The 13,893-nt window shown below is 42.7% G+C and overlaps 1 protein-coding gene across 1 annotated transcript; it reads left to right on the plus strand.

The window, feature by feature from the left end:
* Nucleotides 1-2,814: 2,814 nt before the first annotated feature.
* LOC129641744 (ATP synthase membrane subunit K, mitochondrial-like) lies at nt 2,815-3,217 on the plus strand. The gene has a single exon (XM_055566380.1). It carries the CDS (start codon nt 2,926-2,928, stop codon nt 3,100-3,102), a length of 177 nt encoding a protein of 58 aa, XP_055422355.1. The 5' UTR covers nt 2,815-2,925; the 3' UTR covers nt 3,103-3,217.
* Nucleotides 3,218-13,893: the final 10,676 nt, after the last annotated feature.

Raw genomic sequence — 13,893 nt, forward strand, 5'->3', positions numbered from 1 at the left:
TCCTGGGATTTCTTTGGAAGGAATGATGCTAAAGCTGAAACTCCAGTACTTTGGCCACCTCATGCGAAGACTTGACTCATTGGAAAAGACTCTGATGCTGGGAGGGATTGGGGGCAGGAGGAGAAGGGGCCGACAGAGGATGAGATGGCTGGATGGCATCACTGACTCGATGGCCGTGAGTCTGAGTGAACTCCGGGAGTTGGTGATGGACAGGGAGGCCTGGCGTGCTGCGATTCATGGGGTCGCAAAGAGTCGGACACGACTGAGCGACTGAACTGAACTGAACTCTGAGCTTCTTTCAAACATTGTTCAGCTCAGTTCAGTTCAGTCGCTCAGTCGTGTCCGACTCTTTGCGAATCCATGGATGGCAGCACGCCAGGCCTCCCTGTCCACCAATTCCCAGAGTTTGCTCAACTCATGTCCATTGAGATGGTGATGCCATCCAACCATCTCATCCTCTGTTGTCCCCAAACATTTCCAGCACTGTAAGAGATAACAAAGATAAATGAAAAATAAATAAATAAAGGCCTGACCTGTTATCTCATGAAGCCTACAGAGGTTGAGAAGATAAAAGGGCAGGGCCTCATACTTCCTGCTCCAAACCTTACTAGTCTGACCCTCCTTACCTCTGGCCTTCTCATTCAGGATATCCAATCAACACCAAGTCCATCTGTGGTGGACTGCCCGCTCCTTACTGCACACATTTTTTTTTTTGCTTCCCATACCAGGACGCATGTGGAATGTTAATTCCCCCACCAGGGAGGGAACCTGCACTCCCTGCAGTGGAAGTATGGAGTCTTAACCACTGGGCCGTTGGGGAAGTCCCTAGCACCCACATTTTTACACCACTCCTCTCAAGTCTCAGGCAGTAAATAGTCTCCCTGCAGTGTGAGAGACCCTGGTTCGATCCCTGATCCCTGTGCTGGGAAGATCCCCTGGAGAAGGAATGGCAACCCACTCCAGTATTCTTGCCTGGAGAATCCTATGGATGGAGGAGCCTGGCAGGCTACAGTCCATGGGGTCACAAAGAGTCTGACACTACTGAGTGACTTCACTTTCACTTTCTCAAGTCTAGCTAAAATAAATGTAACGCTTGCTGTGAGGAAAAAAAAAAAAACCTTAAAAGACAGTCTATCAATAAAATTGTTTTCACAGTTCTTTCCAAGCTATAGTGGAACTTCCCCTGCAGCAACTCATTTGATATTTACAAATACTTTATCAATTAGGTAAGTATTGTTCCGTTTCTTCCCTCCCCATACATACCTTTCTCCTTTTTCTGTGACGCCACAATCAAGGATCTTAGTTCTCTTAACAGGGATTGAACTGTGCCTTGGGCCGTGGATGTGCAGAATCTTAACCACTGGACCTCCATGGAAGTTTCAACCACATTTTTATTTTAAAACTATCACCATGAGAAAATATTGCCAGGAACAAAAAGGAACATGTGTGAGGATATTCATGAAAACCTTTTGGTATTGGGAAGCTGTTTTATCTATCCCTAAGAGAAGCCTGTTCAACAGAAGTGATGAACTAGACATATCTATTGTAACATGGATAAATCTTAAAGTGTTGTGTGATAAAACAATTATAGCACAATTAAATTCTACGTGCAAATTAAACACATCCACAAAACAAACATGTATATATATTCAGGGACAAAGAAATACATTAGAATGATGCTTATAAGGAGGAGGGAGAGGGCTTAGGAATGAAGACAGGAAAAAAATAAAATGGAGAGGGGCCTTGTATGAACTCAAATGATGACAGTGTTAACCTAAAACAATAAAATAGTTATTTTACCATCAAAATAGGTTTGTTCTGAAACAGCAAAGAATTGCAATTCAGGACAAGCAATCTATGGTGGCCTGCAATCTATGGTGACCCACAGGTAAGTACAGAGAAGGAGAGGACCCCTACTTTATATAGAGTGCCTGTTACAAAGAGTCTATTGAGGGACCCTGGGAGTTGAGTGCTGTGGCTTGTCATTGGCTGAGCTGTTGCTGGGCAAGGAGAACCTCTTCCTCTTGCTGGTAATAGTAAGGGATAGGGTGTGAGAGCTTCCTCTTCTCACTTCCAGACTCCATTTTGAATGAGGTTTCTCTTTATTAACTGTCATGATAGTGTACTACTGAAAAACCACGCACCTCAAATGGGACGTGAACCCAGGGGCCAGAACTCAAACCCAGCCAGAACACAGGCTGAGTGGGAGGATTATTCCAGTTAGTTCAGAGAAGGGGCGGAGATTTCTAGGAACTGGGCCACCACCCACTTTTGGCCTTTTATGGTTGGCCTCAGAGCTGTCATGCCACTGGTGGGTGTGTTATTTAGCATATGCAAAAAGGTATTGCATATGGAAAAACCCCTGATGCTGGCAAAAATTGAGGGCAGGAGGAGAAGGGGGCAACAGAAGGTAAGATGGTTGGATGGTATCACTGACTCAATGGACATGAGTCTGAGCAAACTCCAGGAGCTGGTGAAGGACCAGGAAGCCTGGCGTGCTGCAGTTCATGGGACTGCAAAGAGTCCAACACGACTAAACGACGACAACAGCAAAGGTATTACAATGAGCATATAATGAGGCCTAAGGTCTACTGGATGTTAAATCTTCTGTTATCCTGAACCTCTTTGGTTCTAATTGATCTTAAAGAAACTACAGTGAGCAGTCCTGAAGAGAGATCTTAGTTCCCTGCCCAGGAACTAAGGGTAGCCTCAGTGGAAATCAGGAATCCTAGCTACTAAACCACCAAGGGCTAGAGGCTAGAAGCAAAGTGGCCCTGGCTCTTTCTCCTGTTTGAAAGCAAAAATGTTTCAAGGAGGCAGAAATTGTAAAACCTTCATCATCAGTCTTCCGGCGGGATCGAGGGGCAGCAGCGTACGGTGAAGGGCACAGGCCGTGGCGTTTGAACCCCTTGAAAGATTGAGATCATGGCAGGTCCAGAAGCTGACGCCCAGTTCCATTTCACTGGTATCAAAAAATATTTCAACTCGTACACTGTCACAGGGAGAATGAATTGTGTGCTGGCCACATACGGAAGTATTGCTTTGATAGTCTTATACTTCAAGTTAAGGTCTAAAAAAACTCCAGCTGTGAAAGCAACATAAACAGATTCTGAACTGTACATTATCTGTTAAGTTCCCATGCCTGAAGAAGCTAATGTCAACTCATCATGTGATACTCAATTTGTACAATAAATTATGAACCTGGAAAAAAAAAAAACCTTCATCATCAGAGACACATTACACGTGTGAGAACACATTGAGAAGATTGTTTTATTTAAGTAAAAAGCAAGGCAGAAATACACATCCAGAGAGAAATGTATGGGCATCCTCTCTGATGAGGTGGAGTGCAGTAAAGAGGTGATTTATTTTTAAAAATTTGTTATTTATTTGGCTGCACTGAGTCTTAGTTATGGCACGTGAGATCTTCCATCTTCAGTTGCGGCGTGTGGAAACTTAGTTGTGGTATGCCAGACCGAGTTCCCTGACCAGGGATTGAATATGGGCCCCCTGCGTTGGGAGTGCAGAGTCTTAGCCACTGGACCATCAGGAAAGCTCAAGAGGTGATTTAAATCTCTTTTATAGGGACTTACCTGAGTGGTCCAATGGCTAGGACTCTGCACTCCCAATGAAGTGTTCCCATGTTCAGTCGCTGGTCAGGGAACAGGGTTCCACATGCCACCTCTAAAGGATCTGGCCTGCTGAAACAGACCTGATGCAGTCAAATAAATAAATAAAAATATTTTAAAAAATCATTTATATAAGATAGTCTTTCCAGGTTTTTGTTTACCTTTGGTCAATTATCTTCTTTCTTTTTTCACACCTAATCTGTTCTAGGATTTCTCCCCAATATACATTTGCAACTTTTTGTTAAAATGGATCCCACTGCAGAGGCCTGTGGGTATGTCCACACTTATTATGGGGTTGCACTGCCTCCCTTTCTGATCCCTCAAGGAGCCTTCCTGAGTATGTGTTGACAGGGAAGTTTTCCTTGATCTCAGGAGTGCTCATCTTATCTATTCATTCCAGCAGAGCTCAGCTTCTGCCACTAGCTTTGTCCTTGAAGTGTCTGGGTGAGAACAAAGCTTCAATTTTACTTCACTTGACAAACATCAGCTGGCCAGCCAGGGGCCCATCTAGCCGTTAGGGAAAGCACACTGAAACAGCCAAACCTGGCCAGTCACCATAGTAACCATTTGTGTGAGTTATTTTATGACAGGTGGTCCTGGTAAGGAACATGGAACTGACAAGCCACCACCAATCGGGAGAATTCGGGAAAGGTCAAAAGAAGACATCATGTGTCCGATCACCTCCTACGATCCTTCTCGCAGACATCCATCTTGGCTGAGCAATGACTGCACCACCTGGAAGGACCCTGTGTCAGAATGATTGGCCAAAGACAATCCAGAAACTAATCCCAAAGCCATAAAACCCAAGACTGCTAGCCACGAGGCAGAGCAGTTCTCCTGGGCTCCCTTACCCTACTGCTCTCCACCCAGGGGGCCCTTTCCAATAAAGTCTCTTGCTTTGTCAGCAAGCATGTCTCCTTGGACAATTCTTTTCCGAGTGTTAGGCAAGAGCCCACTCTTGGGGCCCTGGAAGGGGTCCCCCTTCCTACAACATATCTCTAACCTCATAGCCATAATATGTCATTCTTTTAAAGATTGTGTCCTATCGTCTTCCCTATTTCACTATGAACCAAAAAATATGATTAACTTATTGACTCTTTGCACCTAAATTGAAAAAGTTAATAATTATAGGTTCTGGACTCTCATTTTCCCATTTAAAATACTTCAAAATTCTCCATAATCTAGAAGATAAAGTCCAAGTCTATGGCTAGAACTTAAGTGTTACTTAGCTATTTTGCCTTTGCTCTGTCTGAAATATCCTTATAACTGGTTTCCAACTCTGGCTTCACATTGAAATGACTTTACAAGCCTTAAAAATGTATAGACACAGAGAAAGACCAATACTGTATGTTTTCACTTATACGTGGAATCTAAAAAAACAAAACAAGTAAATAAAACAGAAAGAGGCTCACAGGTACAGAGAAAAAACTAGTGGTTAGCAGAGGCGAAGGATACCTAGAGGTATAAACTATCAGTTATAAAATAAATAAGTCACAGGATTGTAACACATAGCACAGGGAATATAATCAATATTTTACAATAACTTTGAAAAAAAATGTATAGATATCTCAGCCTCAACCAACCCCAATCAATCATTCCAATTGATTTAATTGGAATGGAGTGGGGTCATGTATGAGTGGTTTTTAAAAGATCCACACGTAAGTTAAGAATCATGAACTCCAACCCAGTTCAGGGTTTCCAGGTTAGATTAGGGTCCCCTTATGTGTTAATCTCTGTGAAATTTCTATTGTCCAATTATCTGAAAGAAAAGGAAAAGAAAGTGAAAAGTGGTTCAGTAAACAATCTGCCTGCACTACGCGGAACCTGAGTTGGATCCTTGGGTCAGGAAGATCCCCTGGAGAAAGGAATGGCTATCCACTCAAGTATTCTTGCTTGAAGAAGTCCATGGACAGAGGAGTCTGGCAGGCTATAGTCCATGGGGTCATAAAGAATTGGACTAACACTTTAACACTGAGTGACTAACATTTTCTATGTGTTTACTCTATCACTGTGCAATTTCTATTGTTCAGTTATCTGAATATTTCATCTCAGCCTAGTGGGACTGATTGAGCCTTTTATGTTTTACTCTTCTGCTTCGAATCTTTTAATGACTTCCATTACCCCCAAGATAAAATCCAGACTTCTTAATGAATCCTACAACTCCTCCTACTCCCAGCTCTCCTTTAATGCATTTATCCATTCAACCTTCATCAAGTGTCTATTATGAGTCAAGCACTCTAGAAGACAGTGGAGACAAAGAAGCAAGTAAAAGCAGCACAATCTTCTCTCTGGTGGAGCTTACAATTTGGGAGGAAGACAAAAGTTGAACAAATAATTACAGGGTTATAGAAACTCCTGTTTCAGGAGTTGGAGAAGGAAGGTTTCCCCAGGAGTTAAGAGTTAAACTGAGTGCAGAAAGAACACTAGAAGTTAGTTGGGGGCGGAGGGAGAGAGGAGTGCTCCAGGCAGAAGGAGTAGCGAAGTAGGACAATGGCTGGGGGAAGATCATGGTATGTGGGAAGAACTGAAAACATGTATGGATGGGAAGAGGGAAATGGAGACCAAACTTGAAGCCTAGTTGACTCAGAGACTTAGGGTCTCCCAACTTAGACAAGTTAAAGTTGGGAGACTTTATCCCAAGGGTGCCAGAAAGCCTAGAAAAGGTTTAAGCAGGGGAGTGTAGTATAATCAGATAAACTTTTTAAAGAATACTCTCAGTGGATATACAGTGGAGCCAAGATTAGATTTGGGTGTTCCCAAATCTTATCAGCCTCTCCTTTGTAGATGATATCCTGGAGTCTTTTCACACTGATGATCTGCAGCAGGGCAACAACTGGCAAGGTCTTTTGTGCTCAGTCCTGTTGGACTCTTTTCCACCCCATGGACTGTAGCCCACCAGGCTGCTCTGTCCATGGAATTTTCCAGGCAAGAACACTGGAGTGGGTTGCCCTTCCCTACTTCAGGGGATATTCCTCTTGGAGTCTTTTACTGATGCTTAAATCCATCCTCTGTGACTAGTTTGCTTTAGCTAAAAGATTGGAATTGAACTGTATTTACTAACTCTTGCAGAATGGCAGTGTAACTATTCACTGTTGTTGGGTCATCCAGTAAACACTAACTGAGAGTCTATTTTGTGCCAGCACGTCCAAGTGCTGGTGATACTTGGTAAATACGACCCAAGGATTTCCCAGGTTCAGTTCAGTCGCTCAGTTGTGTCTGACTCTTTGTGACCCCATGGACTACAGCATGCCAGGCCTCCCTGTCCACCACCAACTCCTGGAGTTTACTCAAACTCATGCCCATTGAGTTGGTGATGCCATCCAGCCATCTCATCCTCTGTCGTCCCCTTCTCCTGCCCTCAATCTTTCCCAGCATCAGGGTCTTTTCAAATGAGTCAGTTCTTCACATCAGGTGGCCAAAGTATTGGAGTTTCAGCTTCAGCATCAGACCTTCCAATGAATAATTAGGACTGATTTCCTTTAGGATGGACTGGTTTGATCTCCTTTCTGTCCATGGGATTCTCAAGAGTCTTCTCCAACACCACAGTTCAAAAGCATCAATTCTTCAGCGCTCATCTTTCTTTATAGTCCAACTCTCACATCCATACATGACCACTGTAAAAACCATAGCTTTGACTAGATGGACCTTTAGAATTCACCTGTCAGTGCAGGACACATAAGAGATGTGGGTTCTATTCTTGGATTGGGAACATCCCCTGGTGTAGGAAATGGCAACCCACTCCACTATTTTGCCTGGAAAATCCCATGGACAGAGGAGCCTGGCGGGCTATAGTTCATAAGGTAGAAAAGAGCTGGACATGACTGAGTGATTGAATACACACACACAAAGTACAAAAAGAAAGATGGATTTGATCTGTTAAAAAATAGGTCCTATTGCATAGATAACAATAACAAAATTAAAAGGCAACTGATAGAAGAAAATATGTCTAATACTTTTTTAAAAGGGTTAGTATCTAGTATTTATGTATATTTAAAAGTGTAAAATAGAACTTCCCCAGTGGTCCAGTGATTAAGAATCCACCTGCCAATGCAGGGGACATGAGTTCGATCCCTGGTCTAGGAAGATTCCACATGCCAAGGGGCATACTAAGCCTGTGTACCACAACCACTGAATCCCATGCTCTAGAACCTGTGCTCTACAACAACAGAAGCCACAGCAAAGAAAACCCACGCACTGCAGCTAGAGAGTAGCCGCCACTCACAGGAACCAGAAAAAGCCTCAGTGTAGCAACGCGGACCCATCGTAGCCAAAAATAAATATAAATAAATAAATAAATAAAATTAAAACAAAATAAAAGACAGCAATTTTAGAAAACAATTTGGCAGTTTCTTATAAAGTCAACACCGAAATGAGATTGATTATATTCTTTGCAGCCAAAGATGGAGAAGCTCTATACAGTCAGCAAAAACAAGACCAGGAGCTGACTGTGGCTCAGACCATGAACTCCTTATTGCCAAATTCAGACTTAAACTGAAGAAAGTAGGGAAAACCACTAGACCATTCAGGTATGACCTAAATCAAATCCCTTATGATTATACAGTGGAAGTGAGAAATAGATTTAAGGGCCTAGATCTGATAGAGTGCCTGATGAACTATGGAATGAGGTTCGTGACATTGTACAGGAGACAGAGATCAAGACCATTCCCATAGAAAAGAAATGCAAAAAAGCAAAATGGCTGTCTGGGGAGGCCTAACAAATAGCTGTGAAAAGAAAAGCGAAAAGCAAAGGAGAAAAGGAAAGATATAAACATCTGAATGCAGAGTTCCAAAGAATAGCGAGAGGAGATAAGAAAGCCTTCTTCAGCGATCAATGCAAAGAAATAGAGGAAAACAACAGAATGGGAAAGACTAGGGATCTCTTCAAGAAAATCAGAGATACCAAAGGAACATTTCATGCAAAGATGAGCTCGATAAAGGACAGAAATGGTATGGACCTAACAGAAGCAGAAGATATTAAGAAGAGATGGCAAGAATACACAGAAGAACTGTACAAAAAAGATCTTCACGACCCAGATAATCACGATGGTGTGATCACTGACCTAGAGCCAGACATCCTGGAATGTGAAGTCAAGTGGGCCTTAGAAAGCATCACTACAAACAAAGCTAGTGGAGGTGATGGAATTCCAGTGGGGCTATTCCAAATCCTGAAAGATGATGCTGTGAAAGTGCTGCACTCAATATGCCAGCAAATTTGGAAAACTCAGCAGTGGCCACAGGACTGGAAAAGGTCAGTTTTCATTCCAATCCCAAAGAAAGGCAATGCCAAAGAATGCTCAAACTACCACACAATTGCACTCATCTCACACACTAGTAAAGTCATGCTCAAAATTCTCCAAGCCAGGCTTCAGCAATATGTGAACCATGAACTTCCTGATGTTCAAGCTGGTTTTAGAAAAGGCAAAGGAACCAGAGATCAAATTGCCAACATCCACTGGATCATGGAAAAAGCAAGAGAGTTCCAGAAAAACATCTATTTCTGCTTTATTGACTATGCCAAAGCCTTTGACTGTGTGGATCACAATAAACTGGAAAATTCTGAAAGAGATGGGAATACCAGACCACCTGATCTGCTTCTTGAGAAATTTGTATGCAGGTCAGAAAGCAACAGTTAGAACTGGACATGGAACAACAGACTGGTTCCAAACAGGAAAAGGAGTTCGTCAAGGCTGTATATTGTCACCCTGCTTATTTCACTTATATGCAGAGTACATCATGAGAAATGCTGGACTGGAAGAAACACAAGCTGGAATCAAGATTGCCAGGAGAAATATCAATAACCTCAGATATGCAGATGACACCACCCTTATGGCAGAAAGTGAAGAGGAACTCAAAAGCCTCTTGATGAAAGTGAAAGTGGAGAGTGAAAAAGTTGGCTTAAAGCTCAACATTCAGAAAATGAAGATCATGGCATCCGGTCCCATCACTTCATGGGAAATAGATGGGGAAACAGTGGAAACAGTGTCAGACTTTATTTTTCTGGGCTCCAAAATCACTGCAGATGGTGACTGCAGCCATGAAATTAAAAGATGCTTACTCCTTGGAAGGAAAGTTATGACCAACCTAGAGAGCATATTCAAAAGCAGAGACATTACTTTGCCAACAAAGGTTCGTCTAGTCAAGGCTACGGGTTTTCCTGTGGTCATGTATGGATGTGAGAGTTGGACTGTGAAGAAGGCTGAGCGCTGAAGAATTGATGCTTTTGAACTGTGGTGCTGGGGAAGACTCTTGGGAGTCCCTTGGACTGCAAGGAGATCCAAGCAGTCCATTCTGAAGGAGATCAGCCCTGGGATTTCTTTGGAAGGAATGATGCTAAAGCTGAAACTCCAGTACTTTGGCCACCTCATGCGAAGAGTTGACTCATTGGAAAAGACTCTGATGCTGGGAGGGATTGGGGGCAGGAGGAGAAGGGGCCGCCAGAGGATGAGATGGCTGGATAGCATCACTGACTCGATGGACGTGAGTCTGAGTGAACTCCGGGAGTTGGTGATGGACAGGGAGGCCTGGCGTGCTGCAATTCATGGGGTCGCAGAGTCGGACACGACTGAGTGACTGATCTGATCTATAAAGTCAAACATATCTTTACTATAATACTGTTGCTGCTGCTAAGTCGCTTCAGTCGCGTCCGACTCTGTGTGACCCCAGAGACGGCAGCCCACCAGGCTCCCCCGTCCCTGGGATTCTCCAGGCAAGAACACTGGAGTGGGTTGCCATTTCCTTCTCCAATGCATGAAAGTGAAAAGTGAAAGTGAAGTCCTCAGTCATGTCCAACTCTTCGCGTCCCATGGACTGCAGCCTACCAGGGGCCTCTACCCATGGGATTTTCCAGGCAAGAGTACTGGAGTTGGCTGCCATTGCCTTCTCCACCATAATACTGCTAAGTAATAATAGCAAATAAGCTACTGACACACCCAACAATGTAGAATAATTTTGAAACCATTATGTTGAAGAAAGAAGCTAGGGCAAAAAAGAAAGTACATAGCGTACAATTATAATCTGGGAAAACCCTAGACAAGATAAATATAATTTTTTCTAGAATCAATTCTAGAAGTCAGAAAGCAAGTCAGTGGCTGCCCATGGACTGAGGCAAGAGGGGAGTTGGCATGGATTGTTCAAAGGGAAGGGGTATGGGAAACTATTTAGGGTAATGTTCTGTATCTTGATTGTTGTGATGGTTACATGGATATATACATTTGTCTAAACTCATCAAGATGCACATTTAAAATGAATGCATTTTATTGTATAAAAATTATACCTCACTGAAGTTGATTGTCTTCTATCTCAAAAGCAAGCAAACAAAAACATGACAACTGACAGGGAGAAAATATTTGACATTTTGTTAACAAAGAATATGGCATATACATAAGAGCTTAAGTCAAAGGATTCAATAGAAAAATGGACAAAGTACATAAAGGACAACTCACAGAGGACAGAATACAAATGCACAATAACAGAAGACACCTGTTCTTATAAATCTCAATTAATCAGGAAAAAACAAATTTCAATAATGGAATTGTTAGATTGACAAACATTTTTCTTTTTTTTTTGTAATGTTTTAGCCTAAAGGCATTAGGGATCTTAATTCCCCAACCAGGGATGGAACCCCTGGCCTCTGCAGTGGAAGTGCAGAGTCTTAACCACTGAACCTCCAGGGAAGTCCCAACAGCAATTTTAAAAATTGTTTGAGAATTCAGGGAAATTATCACTTTCACAGTGTTGATATGAGTGCAACTGGAAATATATTTGGAAGATAATTTGGCAGTGTATCAAAATTTTAAATATGTCTTGATTCTGCAATTCTTTCCTGGAGAACTCCGTGAACAGAGAGGCCTGGCAGGCTACAGTCTATGAGGCTGCAAAGAGTTGGGACAAGACTGAGCTACCAACACTTTCACTTACTTTCATACTGATAATACTGACATGTACTTAACTGTGTGCTGGGATTCCTACCATACTTCAACCTTTCCACCCACTAAATACTCGTTTCCTCATTTTATAGATAAGGAAGAAAAGGAGGTTAAGTGACTTGCCCAAGGTCATAATAGCTACAGAGCCAGGATTCGCACCTGTCTTCAGAATCTGTACTCTGAACCATTATGCTGTACAGCTCTCCACTGTCCTAAATGCCGTGTGCTGTGCTTAGTTGATTAGTTGTGTCCAACTCTTTGAGACTCCATGGACTGTAGCCTGCCCGGCTCTTCTGTCCATGAGGTTTCTCCAGGCAAGAATACTGAAGTGGGTTGCCATTTCTTCCTCAAGGGGATTTTCCCAACCCAGGGATCGAACCCAGATCAAAACCTGCTTTGCAGGCAGATTCTTTACCAACTGAGCCACCAGGGAAGCCCAAGAATACTGGAATGGGTACCCTAGCTCTTCTCCAGAGGATCTTTCTGACCAAGAATTGAAATCAGGTCTCCTGCATTGCAGGAGATTCTTTACCATCTGAGTTACCTTAATCAACTATACTCTAGTATAAAATAAAAAGTTAAAAAGCCAGATATTTACTATCTATTATGTGGGGTGGGGGGTAGGTTAATGATGGGCGCAAACTGACTGTCTCAAATCTTATACAAAGACCTGATGTCATGTATTACTTGAGTAGTAAAAACAAAAACCAAGCAGATTGAAAGAAAGAAAGAAACCAACCCCACAACGAAAGCAAAAAAGATTGACTACATTTCCATTTAATTTCTCTACAACTCTTCCAGATAAGTAATAATATTCTCATTTTATAGATGAGCAATTAAGTCTCCAAAAAGTTACTTGCCTCAAGTTACATACCTTCTAAGCCTGGATATGAACTTTGGTCTGTGGCTCCAAGACCCAATTCACTTCTCTCCACTGGGCCTTTGGCAGTGAGAGTCCAGAGTCTTAACCACTGGACCACCAGGGAATTCCCAGAAATTGAGTTCTTGAACTACTACTACAAGGAAGGCCACTCCAGGCACACATCTGTATGTGTGTAAATACGATAGCATGGAGCAAACCATTTGACATATTTTATGAATGATAGTTGAGTGGGAGAGCTTTGCTCTCTAGGTGAAAGGTTAGTCCTGAAAAGATTTGATTGACTTGTACTGATAATGAAGCACAAGCTGGAAGATTGCCGGGAGAAATATCAATAACTTCAGACAGGCAAATGACGCCACCCTCATGGTAGAAAGCAAAGAGGAACTAAAGGGCCTCTTGATGAAAGTGAAAGAGGAGAGTGAAAAAGCTGGCTTAAAACTCAACATTCAAAAAAATATCATGACATCCGGTCCCATCACTTCCTGGCAAATAGATGGGGAAAAAATGGAAACAGTGACAGACTTTATTTTTTGGGGCTCCAAAATCACTGCAGATGGTGACTGCAGCTTGCCCCTTGGAAGAAAAGCTATGACCAACCTACTAGAGAGCATATTAAAAAGCAGAGAGATTACTTTGCTGACAAAGGTCCGTCTAGTCAAAGCCATGGTTTTTCAGTAGTCGTGTATGGATGTCAGAGTTGAACCATAAAGAAGGCTGAGCGCTGAATAATTGATGCTTTTGAACTGTTGTGTTGGAGAAGACCCTTGAGAGTCCCTTGGACTCCAAGGAGATCAAACCAGTCAATCCTGAAGGAAATCAGTCCTGAATATTCATTGGAAGGACTGACGCTGAAGCTGAAGCTCCAATACTTTGGCCACCTGATGTGAAGAGCCAATTAATTGGAAAAGACCCTGATGCTGAGAAAGACTGAAGGCAGGAGGAGAAGGGGACAACAGAGGATGAGAAAGTTGGATTGTATCCCTGACTTGAAGGACATGAGTTTGAGTAAACTCTGGGAGTTGGTGATGGACAGGGAAGCCTGGCGTGCTACAGTCCATGAGGTCACAAAGAGTGGGACAAGACTAAGTGACTGAACTGAACTGAACTGATGATGAGCTATTTCTTATCAATATAAGACTCCCTGGGGCCTATCTTGCAGAGGGTCAACTTGGAGATAAGGAATCCATTGTCTGTAGTAACAAGTAAACAATGTTGGGTTCACCTGACTAGGATAGTGGCTAAGAATATGGAGAGGGAGGAAGGGATGAAATTGAGATATTTGTGGAATAAGATTGATGGGACTCAGTGACTGATGATAGAAGATGAGACTCAATGACTGAGGATGGTAGAGGTCTGAAGAGAGTACAAGTTTGTTGGGGAGAAAACTGAGCACAAGGTCCCTCAAAATGGAATCCTTTTCTGAATTCCCTGGTGGTCCAATGGTTAGGACTCTGCACTC

Source organism: Bubalus kerabau, chromosome 1, assembly GCF_029407905.1.
Source record: "Bubalus kerabau isolate K-KA32 ecotype Philippines breed swamp buffalo chromosome 1, PCC_UOA_SB_1v2, whole genome shotgun sequence".
Taxonomy (NCBI): Eukaryota; Metazoa; Chordata; class Mammalia; order Artiodactyla; family Bovidae; genus Bubalus; species Bubalus kerabau.